This window comes from Tachysurus vachellii, chromosome 18 (assembly GCF_030014155.1).
Source record: "Tachysurus vachellii isolate PV-2020 chromosome 18, HZAU_Pvac_v1, whole genome shotgun sequence".
NCBI lineage: Eukaryota > Metazoa > Chordata > Actinopteri > Siluriformes > Bagridae > Tachysurus > Tachysurus vachellii.
This window is the reverse complement of record NC_083477.1, coordinates 16224184-16241576: the sequence shown is the minus strand read 5'-3', so window position 1 is coordinate 16241576 and position 17393 is coordinate 16224184. Positions and strand designations below refer to the sequence as shown.

Here is a 17393-nt window from a genome sequence, read left to right as displayed (position 1 = left end):
CCAGAGTACGTGGAGGAAACCCAATAAAAACATGGTGAAAACATGCAAACTCCCAATGCTGGAGGTCTGAAGCAAACGTTTTAACCACTAACCCTGTGCCTCCTCCAGCCCTGATTCAATCCTTTCCATTCTCTTACTATTGCATCTGATGTTTACATTGATGATTCTTTATAAATCCCACAAACATCCAAAGACACGTTGTTCCGATACGGTGCTAGAAATAATTTAAGACACACACACGGATGGTTGGATGGACCACCCAGTTGTAGAGGAATAAAAATGTTTAAAAAAGTAATTATGGTTAATTATGTATCGGATTGGAGAAGAATAAAACCCAACCTGAACACAAACCAGTAGACCCACACTCAACCAGTACACGCATTCAACTTTTCTTTCTTTCTTTCTTTCTTTCTTTCTTTCTTTCTTTCTTTCTTTCTAACACTTGGCTAATGAATAGCTTTTGAGGAGGAGACTCAACCAAGGGGAAGTAGACAAGGATGCAATGTTAAACAGTTTGTCCTTATTATTTGCTCCAAGGATCAGATGCAGAAGACACAACTGAGACACATGAGAACACACACAAACACACACACACACACACACACACACATATATACGCACAAAGAGGAAGAAGGAGTGAGAGAGGGACACAGACAAGCATGACAGAAAAGACTGTGAAAGGCTGTGAGGTCACGGCACGGACAAACAAATGAAACAATTTGTCCTGCTTCAAGCAGCTAAAAGATCAAATGAAATAATAATAATAATAATAATAATAATAATAATAATAATAATAGGAATTTGAAAAAAAGCCTGTTTCAGAAAACGTCAAGGAATGTTTCATTGTGGTGTGAGGAAAATAAGGAAGATCCATTTTTAAACATTCTTTAATGTTTTAAGAAAGCAGTAATGAATTAATATTACTAATAATAATAATAATAATAATAATAATAATAATAATAATAATAATAGTACAGTCAGGTACAAAACTCTAAGTGAACTAATCTTCCTTTGGTTATTAACCATGTAAAATGTCTTGTCTGCTCAGAGAAAAAAAAAAATCAATACATGACTAAATACCTAAAAGTATTAAATATTTAATTAGCATCATGTTTCTATTGCTTCTAAAACAGCACTTTAGCTCCCCCTTTCTGTAGAGTTGTAGAGTCTGGTTTAGTGTTACAGCAGGCCAGTCACAGTTCATGCATGATACTAATATATACATAATGATCTTAGTGCTTCTGTTAAAGATGCTAAAAATGTCCCAGTCTAATGTCACCTTCTACATCCTTCAGTGTCTATGTTTCTAAAACATCCAGTTTTGGATGTAATGAACAAAGATGATGATTCCAGACTTTTGGACCTGACTGTAATAATAATAATAATAATAATAATAATAATAATAATAATAATAATAATAATAAAAGTGGAGAGTCAGTGTCCTGTACCTTCTTGGCTGATCGGCTCGGCCGAGTCGTTTTGTGAACTTTTATAGCCAAAGGAAGTAAAAAGTGGCTGATGGGATAGTGGCAGGAAATGACACGATTCTCCGTTCACCATGGCGACGGCGGGAGACACACACACACTCGCCGGCGCGATGGTGTGATACTGTTCAGTACAAATGACTAAACCAGCAAAAAAATAAAAAAAAAATGATAATAAAATTTGCATAAAAATTAAGAAAATCAAAGATGCAAAAAAAAAAAAAATAAAATAAAAAAATACAATACAAACAAAATATCAGCAACACTGAACCCTTCTGCTCTGTGAAAAAAATGATTTGTTATAATAAGCAATCTAATACTAATATAATGTTAGAGTTTTGGTTAGATAAAGCTAAGAGGAAAAACTATAAAAGTGTCCCATTTCCTTTTCCTGGCTGCACGCACACACACACACACACACACACACACACACACACACACACACACACACACACACACACACACACACTCATCTCTGGGGGTATAAGGCTTAAACACTGTGGTTATGCTGGATGTGTGACCCCAGCAGCTACACAAGAGACCTTCTTCCATACATCTGCAGGGTTAAAAGCAGGGATCGATCAATATGGCAGCACGTGTACTTGATAACTCTCGCATGGGGGAAAAAAGTTCGGGAAAAAAAACGAACAAAATCTGCTGAACGACGGAAGAAAACGTAAGCCATCCATCTTATAGCTAACACATTAATGCTGCCTTTGTGCTGCTTCATAACATTTACCAGATGGAAATAATATCATTTCCCATCAAATGGAAATCTTATAATAATCTACATTAACTGCACTTTTACACTTGCACCTTTACCTGAGTGGCTATTAGTTCTGTTTTCTGAAGCTCAGCAACAAGCCATGATTAGCAATAGCCGTGGATTCATATTATTTTTATTTCCCTCATGTTGATTGCTTTCCTGGTCAGTGTTCTAGATTTAACCGAGTCTGTATATTAACTGATAGAAAAGCAATAAACGAATTGAAAAGTAGAGACGTGAGAAGACAAACGCATGGTTATGATTTAGAAATTCGATGTTGCGGGTGTTTTCTGTGGGGATTTTTTTAAAGAGTTATACAAAAAGGAATCGTACTACAGCAAGTGAGTAAGTGACCGGAGAACAGATGCGTAGCTACAAGACAGACAAAGCAAGTGATTGCCTGGGAAATGGCGGCGTGAGTCTGAGAGAGCCCCTGAAGGCTGATCAACAACTTGATTAACAAACTGATCCACAGCAACATCTCAGCACTCCTTTTCTAAGAGCACTGTCTCATTTGAAGACTAGTTTATGATGCTGCGTAACAAGAAGCGCACTACAGAACGTCTATCTGGATAATAATATCCAATAAGAAGAGGAAGAAAAGAAAAGATGCTGATGAAGGAATGTATGATAACTAAAGACAAAGTAACATAGATCTAGTGGTCCAAATTCACTTTTATTTCACTTTATTATTTGGAAGATGAATTACCGTAAGTAATAGTTTGGAGTAGTCTTAGTTCTTAAAGTGTCTCACTAACACGAATCAAACGCTTTACGTTCGTTTATGCTTTATTTATTGATATGTTAGTTAATATACCAATTAACGATTGATTAGCTTTACCAATCGACCTATGAGGCTAAGATGAAGTTTAGTATGTGAGGTAAATCAAACAACATATTTTCACACTGATTTGTGCATTATTTCATTTAGTCCTGGTAAATACTTGTCACTTGCTAGTGTGAAGGTCCTAAAGGTGAAGGTTTCCTAAAACTTAATTTAAAACCAAACGCTTAAAGCTTATATGCATTCCTACATGTAGAGATTTTATGGTTCCATAAAAACAATCGGAGACGTTGTTAGCCACACCCACTATGTGATGTCACATTGTTAGCCACACCCACTGTGTGTTGTCACGTTGTTAGCCACACCCACTGTGTGATGTCACGTTGTTAGCCACACCCACTGTGTGTTGTCACGTTGTTAGCCACACCCACTGTGTGATGTCACGTTGTTAGCCATACCCACTGTGTGCTGTCACATTGTTAGCCACACCCACTGTGTGCTGTCACGTTGTTAGCCACACCCACTGTGTGATGTCACATTGCTAGCCACACCCACTTTTCTCTGGTTAACAACGGTCCCCTGTTTTAAAGTCCCCTGTAACTCCCACTACACTCTAACCTGCATATAACTAATATATCTTACTATGGCGATGAAATTTAAGCCTAAATACAGAACAGAAGGGTTAAAAACAACAAAATCATAAAGAATAATTTTAAACTAGTCAATGTTTGTGAATCTGTGGACAGATTAAATAAGCACAACCACTACACATAAAGTGCATCACATACACACGTGGACGTGTAGATATACTGGAACTGAGAATGCAAAATATTATTCATATACTGTAAGACAGTGAAATATGTACAGACAGCTGTTATTAATGAAATATCGATGAACAAAATGTATGTGATCTTGGTAATGCTTTCTTGGACACGTGGCTGTCTACAAATAGGGGAAGAGATTTCCATGGATGAAAGCAAACCATGATGGTTGAAAAGCTTTGTAAATGCTCTCAGGTTCTCTACATGGTTGCGCCTGCACTGTTTAAACAATAAGATTTAACTGAGACAAATGTTCTTACAAATTCTGTGTTAGTGTTTGATGGCAGATGAAATAAACACAGCTTTTCGTGGTGCGCATTGTCTGTCAGATCCGGCGGTATGGCAGTGAAGCATGAATCACACTGAACATGAGAAGAACAGATGACACACAGCTGAGATTGTAGAACTACTGTATATGACACCATTACTGCAGTTTAATGACATCACATTAGAACCACAACTGGAAGGAGAATTCTAATCCGAACTAGAACGCAGAACCTGTCTAAGAAATCAAAACCACCATCGGAACCTGAGACTATTCCACATAAAGCAACGGAACCGGATACCAATACCAGGGTAAGAACTGGAACCGCAGCCAAAAACAGACTCCAAATGTCACTGCAATCAGAGCCAGAACAAGAGAGAACCAGGAGCAGTATTAAAACCAATAAAATAAAATAAAAAAACAATATAACTGGAATCCGAGCCAGAAGAAGAACTAAAAACCAGAACAGAACCAGAACAAGAAACTGATAAGAAAACAGATCCTGGTAAACAACCAGAAAGAAAACAAAATACAAAAACAAAACACGAAATGAAAGTGAGAAGAGAACAAGAACCAGAATCAAAACAGGACCCAGAGCAACTAAAGCAAGAAGCAGAATTATATCAATAAACAATCAAGAATCAGATCCTGAAGAAGAACCAAAAACAATAACCAGAAGCAGAAATGCTCGGATGGTGAGACGGATTCTAGGTAGGAAGAGTAGTGAATCGTGGTTGAACAGGTTCCACAAGCAGCACATGGACAAAGCACAAAGAAATGAAACCGTTATATTCTGTCTGGAATTCAAACAGCATGCTGTTGGAGAAGAGCGACTGCACGATACACCATAAACAATGAAATGTGCAACACAGCACAGCTGCTTACTGTAGCTTAGCATCTGCTGCTGTTCGTCTGTGTTGGTTGTTCCTCAGCTGTTCGTCTGCATTCGTTCGAGTGTGTTTAATCCTCTTCGGCTGCTTTTCTGTTTGCTCTTTTCCGCTGTTCTTCTGTATTTGAAGTTGTCCTTCTGATGCCGTTTTTATGTCTCTGTCTCTCTATAGTTATTCTGCTGCTGCGGTTCTTTAGCAATAGTTCTTCAGTGACCAGAACTCATCTTCTGGGTTAGAACTCATATAACTCAGCTTACATGATTCAAGCAAGATCTCTACACCACTCAATTTCTCCCAAAATGTTTTTATCTATTTACTGGCCACATTCCAAGGAGCGAACAGCTTTTAGATAATCAACATTACACAATTTTACACAACTCCTTTTAGTGAGAAAATATTGCATCTGTCCATCTGCAGCTGTTCTTCTGTGGCTCTTCATCCGCAGCTGTCCTTCTGTGGCTCTTCATCCGCAGCTGTCCTTCTGTGGCTCTTCATCCACAGCTGTCCTTCTGTGGCTCTTCATCCGCAGCTGTCCTTCTGTGGCTCTTCATCCGCAGCTGTTCTTCTGTGGCTCTTCATCCGCAGCTGTTTTTCTGTAAATCCTCATATGCAGCTGTTTTTCTGTGACTCCTCATCTGCAGCTGTTCTTCTGTGGCTCTTCACCTGCAGCTGTTTTTCTGTGACTCCTCATCTGCAGCTGTTCTTCTGTGGCTCTTCATCTGTGGCTGTTTTTCTGTGACTCCTCATCTGCAGCTGTTTTTCTGTGGCTCTTCATCTGTGGCTGTTCTTTAATGGCTCTTCTTCTGCAGCTGTTCAGCTGTGGCCCTTCATCTGAAGCTGTTCCTCTGTGGCTCTGCACCAGTGGCTCTTCTTTAATGGCTCTTCGTCTGCAGCTGTTCTTCTGTGGCTCTTCATCTGTGGCTGTCCTTCCAACGGTTGTTCTTCCGTAGCTGTACTTCTGTGGCGCTTCATACGTAGCTGTTCTTCATTGGCTGTTCTTCTGTTACTGTTCTTCAATGGCACTTTTTTTTATTTTTTTTTGCAGCTGTTCCTCTGTGGCTCTTTATTTGCATTTGTTTTGCACTCGTGCTTCTGGGGTTCTACCTTTCTGGCTGACCTTGATCTTCTGTGGTCGCTCTGTTACCAGACCTCGTCTCACATAGCCGCTCTATTTTTTTTTATCCAAACCACTTATCTTACACCAATGTGTATTAGCCAAACTCTCCTATCTCTTTATTCCATCTTGAGTATCTTACGCTGTGCAAAGCTTCAGTAAACAAACAGGAGAACATGAAGAATATATACAGAAAACAACTTACTGCTCAATAAGTGATTTCAACCACTTCAAAACTCCTGTGCTAAGAAATGATATTAAGAATAGCATGTTATACTTTATAGATACTTCATAGATTTTCTGCGTATAAAATAGATTTGTTTAAAAATAAGCAAGTAAAATACTACAGAGCCAATGGCCATGTGGATAATTCTCCTCATAGAATGTGTGTGTGTGTGTGTGTGTGTGTGTGTGTGTGGCACTAAACAGATCTAAAAATTCTTTTCTCTCTCTCCTACCTGTAGCACCCGGCCTCTTGCTAATCACCTCCACTATACTAGAAGGGAAGTAGCCGACTCTGTCATTTCCTGTTCGGTTGTCATGGATGCATCCTTTCCACCGTCCATCAGAGTGCTGCTCTAACACCTAGAGGACAATAATGATGATAATTGTTACAAGAATTGACCTCTAGGCTGCAGCCCTGTGTTCAGTGTTATTATGAATGAACACATCAGTAGCAGAGCAACAGCGCCCTCTGTAGACTGACCTTAAAAAAGACTCTACACTGTACATTTATTACTTAACACTGACTCAATAAAATAACATGCAGTGTATAGAACTGCTGCATACACTGATAAAGAGAGAGAGAGAGAGAGAGAGAGAGAGAGATATCCAGACAGTCAGTTACACAGACAGACAGACAGACAGACAGACAGATAGATAGATAGATAGATAGATAGATAGATATATAGATAGATAGATAGACAGTAATTAGTCTTACTGTGATGACGTCTCCAGCTTTAATGTTGAGGCTCGTCAGGTCATAGTTGTTGCAGTAATCCTTAAGAGCTCTGACCTGCAGAGCTGCAGATGCATCTACACACACACACACACACACACACACACACACACACACACACACACACACGCACACTTATAATCTGCCTCCTTATTGTAAAAGGTAAAACATAGTAAAAGGTGTGCTTATGTCCACAGACTGAGAGGAAGTAAGAATGATAAAAGTAGCTCAAAATCATATATTATTAATGATTATATTTATCATTTTAATTACTTCTCACTCCAGAATCCCTCCAGATTCTCTCGCTCTCTCAAGGTCAACACTCATTACAGTTGTGTATTCTCTACTCGCCCCCATGCTGATGAATCCGTCCCTCATTGTCACCTCATGTTTAGCTGCTTTCGTGATTTCAGATTTTATTACTCTTTCAAATCCTTAATGCTCTCCTGGGTTCATGCAGAGTTTCCGCCATATACAAAATACGGCAAACAGAAAAGCGAGAGGAAAACAGTAAATATATGAGTCTGTCGTTCAGCCTTTTGTTTTATTGGTGCTTCGATCAGCATGAGCTTTGTCTATAAATGTTTACTTTCTCACCCAAGTGTATTTAAAAAAAACAACAACAAAAAAATGCAGGATAGAGCATCCAGATGAAGTTATCAACCTTGTTCAAGGTGATTACATCCGTGACCGAGTCTGTAATACGCTTAGTTCCACAAATTTCTAAACCAATTCACACTTGTTTACAGTAAGTGCCAAAAATAAAACTATACCCAATCATAATAGCTGCATCTGGGTGCCAATAATTACCACCTGTCTGAAGATTTGAGACCTGTCTGAAGTCACCTGCTCATATTCCAATCTACATTTCTTCAGTTTCTGCCCCGAGGTTCAACAAGTTGTGTTTTCTGAGCTGCTTTTCTGTTCACCATGTTTGCAAAGAGAAGTCATTAACAGATCCAGTCGACTTCCTGCTAGCTCGAAAGCGTCCTTTCTCATTAACGATACATTCTGTTCGTTGCAGGACACTGTACTGAATGTTACGTGTGAATCTCAGAAGATATTCAAATTTTTCTTAATAATCTTAACCAAGGGTTAAAAGTGCATTAAAAAAAGAAATCATCCGTACCTCGCAGCATCTGTTTAATCTCTCGGCTAGCTTGAGTGGCGGTAAACTGGTAGACGATGTCCAACGCTGTCTGGCTGTACGTGTTCCTCACTGTTGCGTTAATGCCACTCTGCAACAACAACAAAAAATTTTTAAAGAAAAAAATAATACTAGCGGGGGGGCACGGTGGCTTAGTGGTTAGCACGTTCGCCTCACACCTCCAGGGTTGGGGGTTCGATTCCCGCCTCCCGCTTGTGTGTGTGGAGTTTGCATGTTCTCCCCGTGCCTCGGGGGTTTCCTCCGGGTACTCCGGTTTCCTCCCCCGGTCCAAAGACATGCATGGTAGGTTGATTGGCATCTCTGGAAAATTGTCCCTAGTGTGTGATTGTGTGAGTGAATGAGAGTGTGTGTGCCCTGCAATGGGTTGGCACTCCATCCAGGGTGTATCCTGCCTTGATGCCCGATGACGCCTGAGATAGGCACAGGCTCCCCGTGACCCGAGGTAGTTCGGATAAGCGGTAGAAAATGAGTGAGTGAGTGAGAAATAATACTAGCTAGTTCTTAACTAGTTATCTAACAGTTAACTACCGCTGAATAATTCGTAGCTATCTAATAGATATCGATCTATTTATGAATGCAATACCTTTAATTAATACCTTTATGGAGTTAACTGTGGAAAGGTTTTTGTCATCATTGTAAAAGTAACAAAAGCCACCACCATTAGCCAGTGTCTAGGTTTTGTATGTGTGTCATCGTGCTGCAGTGACACTTACATCCAGCAGGAGGCGCACCACGTCGGTTTTCCCGCACAGAGCCGCTTCGTGTAGGGCTGTGCCTGCTTTAGTCTGCCTGTTAATGTCAATACCAGCCTGGATCAATAACCTACAGAGGGAAAGAGAGGAAGTAAAAAGAAAAAAAAAGTAATTACCAGGCAATTTCCATGTGGGGTCAATAAAGTACATATCTGTCTGTCTGTCTGTTTCTGTCTGTCTCTCTCTGACCTAATGATGTCGATGTGACCGTTTTTAGCGGCAAGGTGAAGTGGACTGGTGCCATTCGGGTCAGTTGAGTCTCCTGGTTTTGGCTCCAGAAGAGCGGCGCACATGTTACTGCTCAGAAGAAGCTGTACCACCTATACATTCATCCATACACACACACACACACGCGCGCACACACACACACACACACAGAGTATGGCGTATATTAAGGCTTGAGATGCAGCAATAAATCTAGACAGTAACATGCTTTAATGTCATTAACCACATTTGAAAACAATTGATTTGACACATCACTTAAGAATCCGTCCATCATTCTGACACATGCTTAAATGCGAGTGTTACGTTCACATTAAATCTATTGTTTTGCACGTTGACTCTAACTCTAACTCACTCCGACTCGTCCAAATTCACATGCAAGGTCCAGCGGTGTTTTTCCAGCGTTGTCCACGATGCACGGGTTTGACTGGTGCTGCAGCAACATTTCTGACTGGAAATTAAAAAAAAATAAAAATAAAAAAATGTTGCCTACACACCTAACACAAATGACACACACCGCACAAATGATAAGCCGTCTTTCACCACTTCGCTGCATGGGTTTGGCTCACTAGTGGCTGATTTAGTGCAGCTGCCACCAAAGTCTTTGGGGTTTTTTTTATTGCTTGAGCTTAATATCTGATTCTTGGACTAGCCTTCAACAAGCTCTGTGGAGTTTTTGTTCATTTCTCCTGACAGAACTGAACTGGTGGAACTCAAGGCATTGTGATATGCAACTCCATACATTGTTGTCTTTAAGTTATTTTGTTGACAACTTCAGAGGTATACTAAAGGGATCACGGTCCTACCAGAAGACCCGGTTTCTGCCTGGTGTCTTGAGGTGTTGCTTCATAACACAAACTAACAGTTCTACATAGTACAGTAATACAATTTGTAAAATCAAACCCACACACAGAACTTTGATGGTTTAGAATAATACAGAGCATTTTTATTATGGCCTTAGGATATACTGAGGTTTTTTTTGTAATGGCTTTTACAGAGGGTGCAGATGGTTTAGAACAGATGACTTGCTGTTAGCAGAGCCCATGCCAGGAAAAGTCATTGTGTGTGTGCGTGTGTGTGTGTGTGTGAGAGAGAGAGAGAGAGAGAGAGAGAGAGAGAGAGAGATGAATATTTGATAGTTTTGACATCAATAAATGTTGACTGTTGAAACACTTTCTTTCAGAAAACATCACCATATCAATGATTAGATGTTTTTCTTATTTTAAATACCAGCAAATGGGTTTATTATTAGTTTATTATTAGCTAAGGCTGATGTGAAGTGTTGGCTATACAAGTCTGCGTTACACTTCACTGTATCAGAGTAGCACTTTTGGCATATTAGATTAGACAAAATATTTATTCAACGCCGGATATAAAATCATAATGCACGAGGCACACAAGTCATTTTTAACAGGTTGTTTATTCACAACTCTGAGGAACGACTGAGGAAATAATGACTTCAGCAATCTTTGTCATTGGTCATTGACTGGCTGAATGACTTCAGGTAAACCAATGGATTCAGCAGGACGTCCTGCTGAGTGATTTACTGCTCAATTCATTGACAACTGAATATCCAGTGGATAGACAAATGAATGAATGAATTTATGAATGAATGAATAGAGTGACTGAGGCTTGATAAATAGATTTGTTTCTTGATTCATTTCACTGTGTTAGAGCCTGAGCGATGGATAAATGATTCATAAATGACAATTAAACATGGCTGGCTTATCAGTTGGCTGTTTGCTTGACTGGTTAGAGACTCACCACGTCGTAGTGTCCATGCTGTGCAGCCAGATGAAGAGGAATCTGTCCCTCATCTGACTGCGCGTTAACCGACGAGCCAGATTTTAGTAACATCTTCATCGGCTCAGATCTCCCCTGCCATGCAGCGTAGTGTAGAGGACGCATGCCTGAAACACAAAGGCAGCACAGACACAGAGCGAGAGAGAACTGTAACACACACATCTCACGTCTATACTGAACTCCAAATCTCCAACAGGACTCCAACATCCTTTAATAATATGAATCAAGTACAGTTCAATCTACTTGGTTGTGATAAGAAACACGGTCTAGTAACAAAGTTAGTATTAGGTCCGCGTCCATAAGAGACTTTAAACTCAATCTAGGCATGGGATGAGCTCTGATTCATGGTATCAGATGTCTTTATTTATGACATATATTACAGCACAGTAAAATAATTTGTTCTGCATATCCCAGCTTTTAAGGAGTTCGGGGAGCACAGATTCAGTTATGATATGATACAGTGCCCCTGGAGGAGAGAGGGTTCAGGGCCTTGCTCAGGGGCCCAACAGTAGCAGGTTGGCAGTGTGGGGTTTAATCCCTGACCTTCCAGACAACAATCCGCAGCCTTAACTGTTTGAGCCACCTTCGTCTACTCCAAGAATCCTGTTAAACTGCAGGTTATAACGGCTTTAAATTAAAAAATATACCAAGATGCTAACATTGTAACAAATATAGTTCGACAGAAATCCACAGAAAACGCTGCCTGTGGAGAGTGCGAGGCATCATCAGGGACACCCATCATCTCTGTCATGAACTGTTCACCTTCCTCTCTTCAGAGATGGGCTACAAGAGCCTGTACTGTCACATCAGCCGGCTTATGAATCGCTTCCTTCCCTTAGCTGTCACATGTGCTAACTCACCCACCTCTTAGACATTCCTCACACATCCTCATCCACACTTATAATGCACACAGCAATGTGTACGGCTTAACTGCTACAGATGTCCATAACACTGCACTTTATTTCTACAGTAAATACTTTACCTTATTTACTCATTGGCTTTGTAGTTGTCAGTCATGACTATCGGTGTAATCAGAAAGAGATGGGATTTCACCCCAATTTGATCACTCGCAATTCACATCCATCGTCCCCACATCGAGCTCTCCCAAATCATACGACACCTACAGGCTGGGTAAGGTGAAGGCGAGCACATTCTTCCTCTGAGACTGCAAATGGTGCCCATTCAAACTGCTGCTCATGCTGCATCACGTGGCAGTGTAACACCATCTACCCTCTTCTGCATACATGAGCTCACATTAAATGACATCTCTGTGAGTAACAGAGGAAAGCGAGACAAAGAAAGAGTGTATGACGTCCCTGCTACCCAGACATCACCATCCAATTTGCTTGGTTCTATGATTCGCTGGGTTGTAGAGTCACTGGGATTTAACCCTTGTATGTTGTTCGTAGGGAGGCACGGTGGCTTATTGGTTAGCACGTTCGCCTCACACCTCCAGGGTCGGGGTTCGATTCCCGCCTCCACCTTGTGTGTGTGGAGTTTGCATGTTCTCCCCGTGCCTCGGGGGTTTCCTCCGGGTACTCCGGTTTCCTCCCCCGGTCCAAAGACATGCATGGTAGGTTGTTTGGCATCTCTGGAAAAATTGTCCCGTGTGTGAGTGCGTGAGTGAATGAGAGTGTGTGTGTGTGCCCTGCGATGGGTTGGCACTCCGTCCAGGGTGTATCCTGCCTTGATGCCCGATGACGCCTGAGATAGGCACAGGCTCCCCGTGACCCGAGGTAGTTCAGATAAGCGGTAGAAGATGAATGAATGAATGTTGTTCGTATTTTTGTTACTCAGCCAGTGTTCGTGGGTCTGGTGGACCCGCTGCATTTTTGGGTTTTTAATTCAACATAATCAAAAATTTTATGTTAAAAAACATAAAATAAAACATAAAATAAAACATAAAATAAAACATAAAAAAACATCTACAGATGTTTACGTCATCCCAGTTACAAGCAATATAAACAGCATATATGGTTAATATTTGCCCTTTACCTTTATTACATCACATTTTTAATTAAAGTGCTACTTGTTTTTTGTTGTTTTTTAATAAAATGTAATAAAAAAAAGAAAATAAAATTTAATCAAGTTATGAGTGGGAAAAAAATCAACAAATTTAACAAAGTTTTTCAAAACTATTGATGTTTATGAATATGGGTGTCACACCTTGGAAGGAAGGAGACAGACCCGTACGCAGGATAGCTTCAAATGAAAAGGGTTTAATAAATAATGGAGACAAACAGAAATATCCACACTACACGGGGACTAACGTACTGTAACTCATGATTCCGCCCTGCATTCAGCAAAGAGGCTCACTTAAATACAAAAAGGACCATCACACACAATGGGGAACAGGTGTGGGGACAGGGAGGAGCAGACGAAGGCGGGGCAGCCACGTGACAAAAACAACAATCGCACATGGCCAAAAGTCCCTGACAATAGGTCCCACAGACCCGATCACCATACAAGGGTTAAACCCATCTCCTGACCATAGGGTGAAAGCTTTCCTGTTGTTTTACTAACTAGCTTAGCTGCTTAGCTGGCCAGAGAATCTTTGGTAAGGAAAATCACTATAAAATATGTTTAATTTATTGTCAGTGTTGATGTAGATCATTTAGTTTCTTTTTTTTATATCGTAATTTTCATTAATTTCTTATTGAATAAATGCATTATTTCATTTGCATTCTAATACTTTTGACTTTATCATCTCAGCGCAGTCCTCTACACTCATTCAGCACTAATTAGCTTTTTTGCTTCAGAAGCTATTTGCTTCATGCAACCTCAGCTAACCCAGTTCTTAATATAGCGCCTACCTTTCTGGTCCCTGATGTCCACCATGGCCTGAGAGTCCAGCAGCAGAGAAATGAGCTCCAGGTTCCCATTGAGGGCAGCATGGTGGAGTGCAGAGAATCTGAAACACACACCACACATATATAATAAAGAAGAGGAGAATACATCTAAACCTTGAGTGCAGTATTTATAAGAGATTTTTTTTTTAGAGCTTTGTGATTTGTATGTAAAAGATAAAAGGGAGGGAAAGAAGACTATATAAAAAGAATTGGTCAATAATATCAATATCACCACAGACTGTATAACTGACTGACTATTCATTTCCTCAGGCTATTACAAATATTTCCATATGCAGGTCAGAAACGATCAGTGAGGCTGTCAAACCATGTAAACACACTAGTGTCTATTAGATAATACATCAGAGCTAGGACAATATTACACAACAGAGAAAATAGCTACTGTAGTACAAGTTAGGTACAGCACACACTTTATAGGACCTACAACCTTTTAGCCAAGAGGTTTTAGCTATTATATTATATACACATTAGCCTGAACACATCAGAGTGCACATTAGCTGGTACATATTAGCCTGAACACCTCAGAGTGCACATTAGCTGGTACATATTAGCCTGAACACCTCAGAAGGTACACATTAGCTAGTACACATTAGCCTGAACACCTCAGATAGTGCACATTAGCTGGTACACATTAGCCTGAACACCTCAGATAGTGCACATTAGCCTGAACACCTCAGAAGGTACACATTAGCTGGTACATATTAGCCTGAACATATCAGAAGGTACACATTAGCTAGTACACATTAGCCTGAACACCTCAGATAGTGCACATTAGCTGGTACACATTAGCCTGAACACCTCAGATAGTGCACATTAGCCTGAACACCTCAGAAGGTACACATTAGCTGGTACATATTAGCCTGAACACCTCAGCTAGTACACATTAGCCTGAACACCACAGAAGGTACACATTAGCCTGAACACCACAGAAGGTACACATTAGCTAGTACACATTAGCCTGAACACCTCAGCTAGTACACATTAGCCTGAACACCACAGAAGGTACACATTAGCTAGTACACATTAGCCTGAACACCTCAGAGTGCACATTAGCTGGTACACATTAGCCTGAACACCTCAGAGTGCACATTAGCTGGTACATATTAGCCTGAACACCTCAGAAGGTACACATTAGCTAGTACACATTAGCCTGAACACCTCAGATAGTGCACATTAGCTGGTACACATTAGCCTGAACACCTCAGATAGTGCACATTAGCCTGAACACCTCAGAAGGTACACATTAGCTGGTACATATTAACTGTACACATTAGCCTGAACACCTCAGATAGTACACATTAGCCTGAACACCTCAGAAGGTACACATTAGCTGGTACACATTAGCCTGAACACCTCAGCTAGTACACATTAGCCTGTACACCACAGAAGGTACACATTAGCTAGTACACATTAGCCTGAACACCTCAGCTAGTACACATTAGCCTGAACACCACAGAAGGTACACATTAGCTAGTACACATTAGCCTGAACACCTCAGCTAGTACACATTAGCTGGAACACATTAGCCTGAACACCTCAGATAGTACACATTAACCTGAACACCTCAGATAGTGCACATTAGCTGGTATATATTATCCTGAACACCTCAGATAGTGCACATTAGCTGGTACTGTACACATTAGCCTGAACACCTCAGATAGTGCACATTAGCTGGTACTGTACACATTAGCCTGAACACCTCAGATAGTGCACATTAGCTGGTACACATTAGCCTGAACACCTCAGATAGTGCACATTAGCCTGAACACCTCAGAAGGTACACATTAGCTGGTACATATTAGCCTGAACACCTCAGCTAGTACACATTAGCCTGAACACCACAGAAGGTACACATTAGCCTGAACACCACAGAAGGTACACATTAGCTAGTACACATTAGCCTGAACACCTCAGCTAGTACACATTAGCCTGAACACCACAGAAGGTACACATTAGCTAGTACACATTAGCCTGAACACCTCAGAGTGCACATTAGCTGGTACACATTAGCCTGAACACCTCAGAGTGCACATTAGCTGGTACATATTAGCCTGAACACCTCAGAAGGTACACATTAGCTAGTACACATTAGCCTGAACACCTCAGATAGTGCACATTAGCTGGTACACATTAGCCTGAACACCTCAGATAGTGCACATTAGCCTGAACACCTCAGAAGGTACACATTAGCTAGTACACATTAGCCTGAACACCTCAGATAGTGCACATTAGCTGGTACACATTAGCCTGAACACCTCAGATAGTGCACATTAGCCTGAACACCTCAGAAGGTACACATTAGCTAGTACACATTAGCCTGAACACCTCAGATAGTGCACATTAGCTGGTACATATTAGCCTGAACACCACAGAAGGTACACATTAGCTAGTACACATTAGCCTGAACACCTCAGCTAGTACACATTAGCCTGAACACCACAGAAGGTACACATTAGCTAGTACACATTAGCCTGAACACCTCAGCTAGTACACATTAGCTGGAACACCTCAGATAGTGCACATTAGCTGGTATATATTATCCTGAACACCTCAGATAGTGCACATTAGCTGGTACTGTACACATTAGCCTGAACACCTCAGATAGTACACATTAGCCTGAACACCTCAGAAGGTACACATTAGCTGGTACACATTAGCCTGAACACCTCAGCTAGTACACATTAGCCTGTACACCACAGAAGGTACACATTAGCTAGTACACATTAGCCTGAACACCTCAGCTAGTACACATTAGCCTGAACACCACAGAAGGTACACATTAGCTAGTACACATTAGCCTGAACACCTCAGCTAGTACACATTAGCTGGAACACATTAGCCTGAACACCTCAGATAGTACACATTAACCTGAACACCTCAGATAGTGCACATTAGCTGGTATATATTATCCTGAACACCTCAGATAGTGCACATTAGCTGGTACTGTACACATTAGCCTGAACACCTCAGATAGTGCACATTAGCTGGTACTGTACACATTAGCCTGAACACCTCAGATAGTGCACATTAGCTGGTACACATTAGCCTGAACACCTCAGATAGTGCACATTAGCTGGTACACATTAGCCTGAACTCCTCAGATAGTACACATTAGCCTGAACACCTCAGATAGTGCACATTAGCTGGTACATATTAGCCTGAACACCTCAGATAGTACACATTAGCCTGAGCACCTCAGATAGTGCACATTAGCTGGTACATATTAGCCTGAACACCTCAGATAGTACACATTAGCCTGAACACCTCAGATAGTGCACATTAGCTGGTACGTTTTAGCCTGAACACCTCAGATAGTGCACATTAGCTGGTACATATTAGCCTGAACACCTCAGATAGTGCACATTAGCTGGTACATATTAGCCTGAACACCTCAGATAGTGCACATTAGCTGGTACATATTAGCCTGAACACCTTAGATAGTACACATTAGTCTGAACACCTCAGATAGTGCACATTAGCTGGTACATATTAGCCTGAA

The 17393-nt window shown here is 40.8% G+C and overlaps 1 protein-coding gene across 6 annotated transcripts in view; it reads right to left on the bottom strand.

Moving 5' to 3' along the window:
* The window catches only part of caskin1 (CASK interacting protein 1), a 100818-nt gene that overhangs the window by 17447 nt on the left and 65978 nt on the right, over positions 1-17393 (bottom strand). For 4 of the 6 annotated variants that reach the window (XM_060891912.1, XM_060891914.1, XM_060891916.1 and 1 more), the window contains exons 3-11: positions 13841-13938; positions 10989-11134; positions 9580-9675; positions 9192-9322; positions 8964-9072; positions 8212-8320; positions 7065-7159; positions 6583-6709; positions 1449-1625 (exon numbers count right to left, since the gene is read on the bottom strand). In XM_060891912.1, coding sequence (XP_060747895.1) covers positions 1449-1625; positions 6583-6709; positions 7065-7159; positions 8212-8320; positions 8964-9072; positions 9192-9322; positions 9580-9675; positions 10989-11134; positions 13841-13938 — 1088 coding nt within the window. The remainder of the gene's footprint in view (positions 1-1448; positions 1626-6582; positions 6710-7064; positions 7160-8211; positions 8321-8963; positions 9073-9191; positions 9323-9579; positions 9676-10988; positions 11135-13840; positions 13939-17393) is intronic. The other 2 variants (XM_060891917.1, XM_060891918.1) reach the window with 1 other exon arrangement.